General features: G+C 43.5%; 1 protein-coding gene across 10 annotated transcripts in view; it reads left to right on the plus strand.

Annotated features, from left to right (window-relative positions):
* Positions 1–11,797, plus strand: part of ppargc1a (peroxisome proliferator-activated receptor gamma, coactivator 1 alpha) — a 235,511-nt gene extending 223,714 nt beyond the window's left edge. For all 10 annotated transcript variants that reach the window (XM_046379996.1, XM_046380002.1, XM_046379997.1 and 7 more), the window contains exons 8-13: positions 1,940–3,164; positions 4,908–5,000; positions 6,008–6,128; positions 7,956–8,077; positions 8,394–8,545; positions 10,899–11,797. In XM_046379996.1, the coding sequence (XP_046235952.1) occupies positions 1,940–3,164; positions 4,908–5,000; positions 6,008–6,128; positions 7,956–8,077; positions 8,394–8,545; positions 10,899–11,002 (1,817 nt within the window). In that variant the 3' untranslated portion in view covers positions 11,003–11,797. The remainder of the gene's footprint in view (positions 1–1,939; positions 3,165–4,907; positions 5,001–6,007; positions 6,129–7,955; positions 8,078–8,393; positions 8,546–10,898) is intronic.
* The last annotated feature ends 888 nt before the right edge of the window (positions 11,798–12,685 follow it).

The raw sequence follows: 12,685 nt of genomic DNA on the forward strand, positions 1-12,685 counted from the left end.
GCTGTGTGTTTTCATCTGGCTTCTGTGGCCTGATGTCTGTCAAAATAATAGATTTACCCTGTGCTGGCATGTTTTCTTTAATCACTGTATCTCATGACACTGGGGCGGTCTGTGTGTTGCTGTTTGCACAGTTAACCAGGACAACAACTGCTTAAGCATGGAGTTGTTATTCGCTCCAAGGTCTTCTCTCATTTTACAGCAGGATGAGAAAAAATATTGTAAAACCCTTCTCTTGCTTTCTGTCTTGCTCACTTGCTCTATTGCTTTCTCTCTGGTGGCTACATAATTGGTGCAGGTCTTCCATCACTAGCAAGTTTGACTGAGAGGCACATATTTATCTAATTCTGATTTATTTCACCCCCATTGCTAATAGCTTCTAGTTTATGACCCCACGCGCACATTGTCTCGGACAGATGGCGCTTCATTGGTGAAACAGAAGTTCTTCAGGCGTTGTGTAGCACCCCCTCTCCCTCTCTTCCTTTTCCTTTTCATAGCTCATTTCATTGCCCTATTGCGTATATATCTATGTCTATCCTGCACCACAATCACAGTTAAGCTAAGGAAAAGAAAGAGGGGCGAATAAGGGAGAAAGGGGGGAGTGGGAGCATGCAGCTCGACTTACAGACACATCCATATAATAAGTGGGATGATAAGCCGATGGATCAGTCATTCCAAACACAGCAAGTGGTTTCCGAAACTTGCATATTTATGTATCAGGCTCCCACACTCTCTTTGCCAGGCTGTCTTCCCTGTGCACACTCTAACACTGGATTTGATACTAATAGCTGTCATTTGGTGCATTTCACCAGCAAGGAAAGAATGATGTGTATTGTAAGAAAGGCAAAGAAGAGGGGAGAGCGTAGGTGTTTCAAAGTGCCTGAGTTTGACTGAGAAAGACTGTTAGTGACGACTGTGTGTGTGTGTGTGTGTGTGTGTGTGCGTATGGGCACATTTGTTCTACGCGAGACAGAAACAGGATAGGATGCCGAGAGACGGGAAAGGGAGAAATAGAGATTGATCCAGGGAAGACAGCAGACAGGAAGAGAGAAAAAGGGAGAATGCAAGACTAAAGGAGAGTAGGAAAGAGAGAATGAGAGTAATGGTGGTGGCTGTTTGTGCGAGTGCATTAACAATGCTATAAAGTGGGCTCATCTCAGGACTTCCCATATAACTGCCATCTGTCTGGCTGTAAATCTGTAGGAGGTGGGAGATGGGGTGTGTGTGTGTGTCGGGGGTTGGGGGGGCGCAAGCAGTAGGGGCATGCCATATGAGAATAATGACAAGCCATTCGCCAGTACTTCCTGTGCTTCCATGACATAGCAGACATTTCACCACGGCCACATAACATGAGCATACGAGGAGTGACATATCTTCTTACATTGTTTCTCAGAAAGGGGAGATGGTGCTGGATAGTCTTGAAACGTGCATGGCATGGTGTCAGTAATTTTTCTTTCAAAACTGATTGGGGAAAAAAAAAGGTCTTGGTTTCACCCAGATGAATTGGCCGCTGTCCAGTGCAGACATTTATGTGAGGTAGGCAGAGATATGATACATGTACTTTAATTTTTTTATCGAGGGCGTTATGTTTGTCCTTTCAAGGGTTTTGTGTTATTTTTTTTTTTTTCATGGAAAGGGATCTTTCCAAGGTCAGAGAGGAAGGAGATGGCAAGTCATCCGTATTACGGCACCACCATATTATGTTACACCAAGCATTACATTAATCTGTCAAGATTGCAATAAAATAGAGATCAGGATTAGGCCAAGTGAAAGTGAATATTTTAATCAGGTATGTATCTGTATCCACTGTCCATAAACCGACTGAGAAGTTTATAGATGGTTGAGAGGAGGAGGGAGAGGGGGATATTTGGGGAGGTTTGCATTATGATTCCATTTTCACTTTATTGGCCCCACCAACCTCTGTCTTCTCCTCCCTCTGCAGGTCTGACACCACCTACCACGCCCCCACACAAAGCCAGTCAAGAGAATCCTTTCAAAGCATCGCTCAAAAACAAGTTGTCTTCATGTTCCTCCTCAGCCTTGGCATGCAAAAGAGCCAGGCTGAGCGAGTTGGGCCCCGGCGCTCTGGCCCTGGCCCAAGGTGCCTCAGGCGGGGGTCCGACAAGGAAGGGTCCCGAACAGACTGAGCTTTACGCCCAGCTGAGCAAAGCGTCCACCGCCCTCCCTTACTCTGTCACCCAACACACAGTGCGGGGTGGCCTTGAAGAGCATCACAGCACTAGCCACAATAAGCGGGCGGCGTCCCGTGGCTACAGTGACCATGACTATTGCCAGGCATCAGCTAGCACTAAGAAGGATGGCGGCACCGCCACTGTTACCATGACTACAGCAGCAATGACGGTCACCTCAGGTGCCACTTCTGCTCCCAGGCCAACTGCAGGCAAAGTGGAGGACAGGCATGTCGAATGTAAGGACTCAGCCATGCCACAGTCCTCTTCATCTTCTCTTTCTCCATTATCACCTTCATCTGGTCCTATGGCTAAGCAGCAGAATTTTGCCTCTGTGGATGGAGAAGCAGCCCAGGTCCAGGGCTTAGGGAAGCAGAACCTTACACAAACCACCCAGACCCCATTACAAGAGGCCACTACTGACGGGGACCAACAGCATCCTTCTGCCACCAGCCGGAAGCTCCTGCGTGACAATGAGATCCGAGCAGAACTCAATAAGCACTTTGGCCACCCCTTACAAGCCCTTTATAGCCAGGGTGGCCATGAGAGAGAACCAGGCGTGAAGCCAGATAAGGCTGCAGCCCCTCAGTCCCTTGAGGAGGAAAAGGATGGCTACCGCTCTCAGAGGCAGCCTGGCTCCAGCTACCTGCACCCAGGGTTTCTGCCCTTCCATGAAGAGCTGGAGCTGGATGAGGCCCGTGAGAGTCGCTTCCTCTGTCCGTGGGAGGGCACCCCTCTGGACCTACTCTTTGACTGTCCCCCCTGCTCTCCCTCCTGCTCCCCACCATCCAGCTGCTCCCCTTCACGAGGCTCTGTCTCCCCACCTTCCTCCCTCCTCCTTTCGCCCAGCAGGCCTTTCTGCTGGGCCAGCAGCGGGTCACGCTCCCGTTCTCGTTCCCACTCTGGCTCCCGCAGCTCCTCCTCACACTACCGGAGGCGCTCCCTCTCCAGCTCACCTGACAGACGCCCCTCCTCCTGGTAAGTCATCTCTCACTCTGACAGACCCACACACTCGCACACACCCTGCCTCTTTTGGTTGAGCCTCGGTTGCTCCTCACCAATGGAGTTTAAATATGTCCCGGAGCTGGCAGCGGATCAAGCTTAAGAGTGTAAAACAGGCCTGATCAGTCATCAGTGATGCTGTCAGGCAGGATAGACCCCTGAGACTCTCAGCATGTGTTCTTGACCTCCTGCTAGTCTTTGCCATGCCTGGACTAAATACAGCATAGATTTGGCAAGGTTCACACAGAGAGGTTTAACAGGTGAAAGAGAGGTGAAATGGATTTTAAACAAATTTTCTGCAGTTGTTATTCCAGCTAAGTTCGGCCTATTAAAGCAGATGGCACTTCAGTTTTTCTGAACTGAGAAAGAGAAAAAAGGATCGGTTGAATGGTGCGATCTCACTAAAACAACACACAATAAAGAAAAAAGAAAAAAAGCCAGGACATGAAACGTGCTAGAGGCACTGGACTTTTGAACAGTATGAGTTTTAATCTCCAGGCAGAGGGTTTTATTTGAGCGTCTTCCTAACACTCACACCCCTCCTCACCCGCTCCCTAGCATGCTCCTGTTTTTTGTTTGATGCCAGGGCTATTGTTTTAAGCGGCAGCTGTTGTTTTTACTGAGTGGCAAACCGTCCTCTTTTACATCCCCAGAGATGAAAGCCAAATCCAGGCTGTGGGAATGTAGTCTGAAAACCCCTCTCAAAAGAGACTCATATCATCACAGCTCTGTGTGAGAACTACATTTCCCATGCTTCTCTTTGATCAGAGCCAAGGGGTTTTCTGCTGTTTTTTGGGTTTTTTTGGGAGGGTTTTTTTGGGGTAGATGAACAGAGGCGCACCATAGTTACTGAGAAAGATGTGAGACAACTCAGTTTGTCAGTAGCAGTTCATTGAGTGCCTCACAGTGTAGGACGCCACTGCAGTGACTCAGTTTGTTTGCCTGATTACTTAAAGGTCATTTTACTCCACAGAGCCAATAGAATCAGTTTATTCTGTTTAGGCCCTTGTTCTTTACTCTACACCATCTTGCTCACAAATTACACAGTAATAGCCTCAAGGCATTCGATCATAATCTAACACTGACAAGCTTTTTGAAAATACTGACTTGGGATTGGAATTTTGAAAGCAATAGAACAAGAAGCTTGTTATATTTTCATCCAAGAAGAGGCAAATACAATTTCAGCAAAATAATTCTCAAAATCCCTCCTCCTTTCGTGTTTCACAGATCCTTGATCTTTCCAAACCGGCGCTCCTTTGCTTCTCTGAACTTCCCAAACTTCTCTCCCTCTATAATTCAGGTCCTCCTTCTTCAGCAACACTTAAATAATTAAGCATCACAGCCTTAAATTGTGCAGGGGTACAAGCTCTGCAGTCAGGCCACTACGGCATACAGTATTGACCATTTCCTCATCCAAAATAGATAGCAGGTGCATATATATGCAAGCTCAAGTGTGTAGAAAAGTTCTATAGAAAAGCATCCACAATTTCTATGGTCATGGGTTAGATTAAGACAAGGCAATCGGAATACATAATTATTTTATCTGAAATTAGCCCAGTCTCTGACATCTAAGTGAGTCTAAATGAGGAAATCCCATTAATTAATTTGTTAATTTAGTCCCCTAAGCTGAGAACAAATTAACCAGAATGACTAGAATGTCATAGGTTGGAAGGGGGCAACAGTATGGAGTATGATTTTTCTTCCTTTTTTTTCCCACAGGTCTCGTCAGAACACAGACTCAAGCACTTTTCGTTCCAGGACTCACAAGAGCCCCCACCCTCAGTGTCGATCTCCTCTCAGCCGCAGGCCAAGGTGATTACTTCAGATGAATAATTTAACCTCCAATTTTATATCATTAACCTTTGTTTAGTCTCATACTTCAGGTTAGGACAAATGTTTATTCTTAGCAGCTGCAGTTTACAACAGCAAAATTCAAAAACCTTATGATGGTATGTATGGAAGGATGGCTGAAATATAAAAAGTTACCATAGACAAATGCAGTGAAAGTAACTTTTCCCCATCATCACTCAAAACTAGTTTGATTTCAGTGATTCCCTTTTCACACACAGACCAAAGGTTTTTTTTGCAGTCTGTCCCACTCGCATGGGGGCCCCGTGACAAACATTCAGGGCAAATATGTTTAATTGATCATGTTTTATTGGACTAGTGACAAAAGAATCCCAAATCATACTGATGCACTTCACTCACGAGTTGATGCTCCCAGCCGTATAACGAGGCTTATTCAACTCAATGCCTCTGTAGTTTTCCATGAGACACTACAGGGGGGACCATTTCATATGTTGAGAAGAACTGACACAGTGTGGAAAGAGAGAGAGATGGAGGGAGGGAGACTGACACCATCTCAGCTCCAAGCTGATTTGGCATCCACAAGCCTAATGACACCAGACAAGCCCAGGAGTCGCTCATCAGTCGAAAACTTAACGGACACGTCTTACGCTAGTCTGGCGTGAGGGAGAAAGTTGCACTTTCCTTCTTGATGAAGCCCTAAGTAAGCAGAAAGTAATGACATGTGAAGTTGTGCTGACAGTTGCAGCTGCCTGGCTCCCCGACCGCGCCGCTCGCCGGCACTCCCGCGGGCCTATCCTGCAGGCTCCGTAATCATAGCAATGGCAAAGAGATGTCTTATTAACATGTCTCTTTCACTTCCTTTGTAACCCCCTTCTCAACCGTCAGTGGTGAGAAGACAGTGGACCTAGTCCTTGGTGACTACTGGAAATTGTTATTCAGACTTCAACAAGAAGGGTGAATTTAGAGGACGAGCTAGGACAGTGATGTCATGCATATCTTTTCCTCCTCAGGTATGACAGCTACGAGGAGTACCAGCACGAGAGGCTGAAGAGGGAGGAGTACCGCCGGGACTTCGAGAAGCGGGAGTTCGAAAGAGCCGAGCAAAGAGAGAGGCAACGGCAAAAAGCAATAGTGAGTCAGCTGACACAAACGCCATCTAGTTTCCTCTGTCCTCCTGTCGACGCTGATAAAAGACCACATGCAATCACTGCTGTGGCACATGTACAAATTCCTGCAAACACACAGAAACCTCCCACAGACACACACACACATACACACATTTACCAAAGATGAGACAGCCTCCAGCCCAGTGCCATGTGCCACAGTGTCTCCCTACTGAAGGAATACATGCTAAGTGAGTTCCTGAATGATTCAGGCGACAGGCCCTTCCTCTTTATCTCGGGGTTGTGTATTTTTAACGTCTCTGTCGTCTGGAAACACTGTCGACTCTTATTAATCACACCACAGGGGTAAAATGCTAAAATAGCAGAAAACAGAAACTCGGCGAGCAAGACGGGGAAAGGACAAAAATGGAAATGGGCGCTGATTTTCTTGAGCTCTTTTCCCTTTTTCTGTATCTGTTTCAAAATTCAGCCCAATGCAGCGAACATCGCATTTCTCCCATATCTCCGCTCTCCATGTCTCAGTGGGAAATTAGTCAGGTTTCCAGCAGGCTAACGCTCCTACCACCCGTTGATAAAGCACACATTAAATGATGCGGTAATGCAAACCTGGCTCGCCATGCATACATTTTCAGAGACGGAAAGACAAACAATTACGAGCAGTGCAGCTCCAGCTGTCAAACAAGGTTTAGGAGGCCGCTGATGTGAAAGTGTCTCCCTTTGTCTGTCTGTCTGTCTGTCTGACTCTATCTCTCACTCTGTTTTCGCCTCATTCTCTCACTCACTCACTCACACACCCACACACACAGGCAGCCCTCAGGGTGCCATCAAGAAAAGACCGACTATTTATCAGTTGTCAGCAACTAAACCCCTAATTCAGCAAATACTTTTTTTTTTTTTTGGTCACAAACAGTTGAGAGTGAGTACAAGCACAAAAACAGTAATCTGTAGTTAATTTATATTTTTCTTGGCTACTTTATATAAGTCAAAAGGGGTAAAGGTGAACTTTGAGTTTAACACCAGGCTACTAATTTACATACATGTTACTACTACCCTGCAGACAGCGTTCAACATTTTAACAGGCCTCAATGGACTTGCCCTAGCAATGGCAAGTAAATGAATGAATAAATAAAGAATACCAGTGATACACTATAGCCGCAGGCTTATGCTATATTATATGATTAGCAATGCAATTAAATTACTCAAAAGCTGTAATTGCAGCCTGGTGCAGTTTGTTCCTAAATTATTCCACTATGACCTCCACGTCCTCTGAGGTTCAAGGAAATCCATGTTTTTTTACCCTGTGGCTCACATAATGCTCCATCTCTTGGAAATGAATATCCTTACTATATTAACAGACTTCTCATTTAGCAGCCATGCCTAGTTTGCTGTGTAGTTTGACTCTCAAGTCGTAACGAAATTTTTTTTCCTGATACATGGCTGAGTCACTCCACAGCTTTATTTTTAGACTCCAAAAGAAGAAGCAGCCCCAAACTTAAGACATGGCATCATTTGATAAAAATCACTGCCTCTGGTTGATGAGTTGCAGAGAGAAAAAGGAATTGTGGTGCCAAGGCAGACTGAGGGTGCTCTATCTGCAACTCTATCAGATAACAGGAAGCAAGTTGAACCAATCACAGAGGAACACAACAGACAGACAGAGAAGTGGGACAAAAAGAAAAAAAAACAAAACAGTGTCTAAAATCAGCTGCAGTATCCACAGGAGTGATCAAGACCAATTCATTAGGGCTCAGTGAAGAGAGTGAGGGGAACAGAAAAAACAGACTCCCCCTTTTAATCTCCTTGCTCCTGTCTGCCTTTTCCTCTTAACGAGCAGGAGGAGAGACGGGTGGTGTACGTGGGGCGACTGAGGTCCGACTGCACACGGACAGAGTTGAAGCGCCGCTTTGAAGTCTTTGGCGAAATTGAAGAATGTGCAGTAAACTTGAGGGACGATGGGTAAGGCCTGGGTACTTTCTGTGCATGTGTGTGCATCTGTGTGTTAGTCTGGTGTTTGTGTATGCTGCAACTTCTGTACTTAAAGCAAAGGCAAAGTGTTGAAGGTCTAAGACAAAGACGGGTCTTTTGCAGTCTCAGAGCGTCTCCTGATCACATAGTATCACCTAGTTCTAGGCCTACAGAGCCCCAAAGATACACTTTTATTGATTCTCTTTTGCATATAAATAGCGTGATCGTCATCTAAGACAAGGCCCCATGTTCACTTATTATTGCCCCACAGCACCATCCTGACATATCATTTTCTATTTTTGACCAGGGACAATTTTGGCTTCATCATGTACCGCTACACTTGTGACGCCTTTGCCGCCCTTGAGAACGGACACACCTTACGCAGGTCAAACGAACCTCAGTTCGAGCTGTGCTTTGGCGGGCAAAAGCAGTTCTGCAAATCACATTACACAGACTTGGGTAAGTGCAGCTTTGTTGTTCTCTCCATCAACCCCCTGCAGTTATTCAGTGTATTTGTGTAGCTTGGAGGACTGTCAGTGAAAAGAGGAAAAAAGGGAAGAGGGGGGGAAATCAGACAGCAAAAGGGAAGAAGAAAAATCTTTAGTGATGCTTCCAGATCAAAAGAGACCCATCTCTGTGCTTGTAACAATTCCAACGGCCATGAATGTGTCTACCAGGCATTCATGGCTCAAAAGGGCAGAGAGAGTTCAGAGGTCAAACTGTGAACATACCAAGAATAGAGCTCCATTTCCTCCCTTTCGGTAGCTGTTCTATCTTAAGGAAAACAACACAGTCTCCATTACTCAAGTGGACATGGGAGTCTTGTTTCTACTTTGTTGAAATGAAATGCAAGGCATTAGACAGAACCGTGGCACTGGAAAGCATGTGTGCACCTGTACACAAGAGGGCTTTTCATCTGCTGTTGGATATACGTGCGTGGGTGTGGGAATCATTTTTTTTAGAGCATGGAGAGGAAAGGTGGGGAGGGAGGAGATGCATACGGATGGAATTAAAAGGAGAAAAAAGCGGTAGAAGACAGGCAAGAAAGAGATGAGGTGAGGAAGATGAAGGTGGGAGCAAGGTTAAGTCCTAGCTACCCCTCCTCCCTCTAGAGTGAGGTTCCATCTGTTGCCAGCTGTTGCGGCGGTGAAAGGAAGTAGAGCCTTGATGTGGCACGTACGGGTCGGTCATTTACATAGTGGGAGCATGCATGCTTATGTCTACTTTGGCATACCGATTGCTTTTGTTGGTGGTGAGAGGATTGTGGTAGACTTTAGCAGAATTCATGAAATGCAAGTGAATCCTTGGGGTGAACATGCATGTACATAGCTGTTGTAAGTACATAGCGTCTATATTGATCTAGAAATCTGTACTCAAACTGAGGGTTTGATAAATAATGCAAAATATCAATAAAATCAAGGCTTTTCTTCTCAAGCATGGTGCCCCACTTTTTGACATGTGAAAGAAAGTGCTTTTTTCCCCTTGTTTTAGTTGCACTTGTTAGGTGGCGGCAATCGCGCAGCCATGCCGAAAGTTAAGAGCAAGATGGCCCATTATGTCAAAATCATCTCCTCCATTTGATGATGACACATGAGATAGTTATTGACTCTTCTCCAGTTTTCCTCTGACATTTATTTACCGGCACAATATGAGGTCAGGAGGGTCAATGGGTCACGACAGAGAAAAAGAGGCACTCTCCCCAGTAAATACAGCGGTTACTATACATTTTCAAATCACATGCTTGAGGCCATAGACTTTGAAAGACGGGACATGATGAGAAATTGCCATGCAGAGAAACAGTTGCTAATCCCAAAGCCTTGAGCGCAGACATTATGCTGAGATTGACTAATCAGTCTACTGAAATGGAAAGGCCTTCATTCGACTGCCTCTTTGTCAGGAAAAGGCTATTTTGGTCGTCCCCATACTGATAAAGAGATTGAGAGGAAGGGAGAATCTTCTAATAGTGTGCTATCCAAACCTCTCCCCGTCTTCTCAATCTTGCAGGCACTGGCATCTTTTTTTTTTTGTTTTCGGAGACACTGTCCATTAGTTTTAAGTAGAGCACAGGGGTATTTTTCATCCCTCAAGGTGCGCAGTGTGACACAATCCAGCCCTCGGCCATTGCTTTAGATCACGACTGGCATCTTCCAGCTGCCATGGTCATACCCATTTCTCAAAGCTCTCGGAGTGTGCTGCTGATCCCTTTGGGGGCCCCATTTGTGAAGCTGTCTGTTGGCAGAGATAAGATACTCTTTATGTATTATCAGGTTGATCAGGGAAAAAAATACGACATGTGAGAGATGGATAAATGGAGGGATGCGCTTTCACATCTGTTGCCTCAGAAAAAATAATAAGAATAGTAATAATATTTTTTAAATCCTCACTATTTTAATTCTGCACGAGTAGGTTTTCAATTTTTTTTTTAATTCCCAACTATTTATAGTGGTCAGCCAAGAATTCATCCAAAATATAACCCATAAAACAATGACTCTGGCTCGTGGATTATCCTGTATTTTTTGTCACGTTTTCTGGTTACTTGAGGTTTCATGGAAATTTGGCATCACTACATTTGCTGATGCAGGGAACAAATTATTTTCTTTTTCAGGAAGATGCAGATCAGAAAACTCTTGAGCTCAATAGCAGAATCACATTAACACTGAGCGTACACATGACCAAACAGCAGTGCTCTAAAAGCAGAACATTCTGTGAATGTTTTCCAAGAAGACAAAAGTGAACCTCTTGTTTTATGTTCATGTTCAAAGAAACCCTGCTCTGCTCACCTCTGACCAAAGTCCTTTCTCGCCTCTTTCAGACTCCCATTCGGACGACTTTGATCCAGCCTCCACAAAAAGCAAGTATGACTCCATGGATTTTGACAGCTTGCTGAGGGAGGCCCAGCGCAGCCTGAGAAGGTAACCAGTTCAGTGGCACCTGCTGTCTGTCACAAAGAGGGACTTCTGATACCTCACTGTTCTCGCTTCTTTGACGACGAGACTACCAGAAGTTTTACACTCTATGTCATAGAGTATATAAGAATAAGTCTATAGACCTATATCAATATAAATGAATATATCAAAAATAAAGTTTACATGAACATAGCTGCTGAAGAGCTGGGAAGAGACAATGCATTCTGGGAAAGCCAGTGAACCCTCAGAACCTGGTGCACAGATTTGGTGCACTCTACTGCTGTACAACCATCAGTGAAAGAAGAAAAAAACATTCACGATTTTTTTTTCTCCAAGCACTACAATGCCCACAATTCTTTGGGAGTGAAAACATGCAGCTTGTTCAGCCAGATTTGTTTTCTTTCGCTGTTGATTTTGTTTTCTTTTCCTTCAAATCTGGTGTTTGGATCTAGTGTTACATTACAAACAAGAACATAGGGGATTGTATCTTGGAGGTAAAATTCTCAAGGTAACATTGTTGTCTACATTTTAAGGAGAAATGTAGCTGTGTATTTACAGATACTATAAAAAGGAATATTTTTGTTTTCTGTACATATCGGATAAAGTTCTTTATTTGTTACAGCTATGCACTGTAAAATGCAGCCTTTTTTAAAAATGAGGAGAAAATTTCTTAATTCAGAATGTCAATCTGTAGTAATTACAATACTGTAAAACATATTGTACACCTACATGATGTTCAGAAGACATGATATGATTGTAAAAAAAAAAAAAGAAAAAGAAAAAAGTCGTGTCCAATTGCTCATTTTGAGGGAGCATGTGAACAAACGTCCTTTTTTAAGTTATTTTGTTGCGGGGAAAAAAAACAGTCAACCATGTATAGTTTTATCTGTTTATAAAGTTTCTCAATCAGTGTTTTTGCTTATACAACCAGTGTAAAATGCATTTTTAACGTGTTTTTCATGATTGTAAAAAAAAAAAGGTACCCCATTTTTTATTAATTATTTCTGAAGCAATCAGTGTGTGTGTGTATATATATATATATATATATATCTGTATATATATCTATATATATAACTCAGTTTGATTTAATTGCTTTGTATGGTTCTCATTTTGATTACCTTCAGTAAAAGAGAATACAGCATTCAGATCTTTTCAATCACTACAAATGCATATTTATCTATTTATTTTAATATTTGAATCAACAATATTTATGGGCTCCATTTTACATGGCGTACCTCATGAAATTTATTTACTCTTTATGTTGTCCTTTGAGTTGTGTTATTTAACTTACAATCACTAGACAGGGTGTACAATAAATGGTTTGGTGGGGATAATATATGACCTTCTATGCCTTTCCAAAACAATCAAAACATTCAGCTAATCACTCCAGCAGTCGGACCCTTATCATTTTTGATGGTTTCTGTCTCCAACTATCAGTCAGATCAACATGTTGCTTTTTTTGTTTTTTGGTTTTGTTTTGTTTTTTTTTGTTTTTTTTGTTCCATAAAGAAGCAAAACATGAAGCAATAAAAATGATTTTGCAGGAATTTTGCTGTTCCACTGTAAACACTTGTTGTCATCGCTCCACTCGCTTGATTATGTGAATGCCAAACAAAAGTTTACAATTTCCTTTTCCTGAATTTTTTAAAGACCTTGTATTTGATGTACAATATAAATATATATACAATAATGA

This window comes from Scatophagus argus, chromosome 23, assembly GCF_020382885.2.
Source record: "Scatophagus argus isolate fScaArg1 chromosome 23, fScaArg1.pri, whole genome shotgun sequence".
Classification (NCBI taxonomy): domain Eukaryota; kingdom Metazoa; phylum Chordata; class Actinopteri; family Scatophagidae; genus Scatophagus; species Scatophagus argus.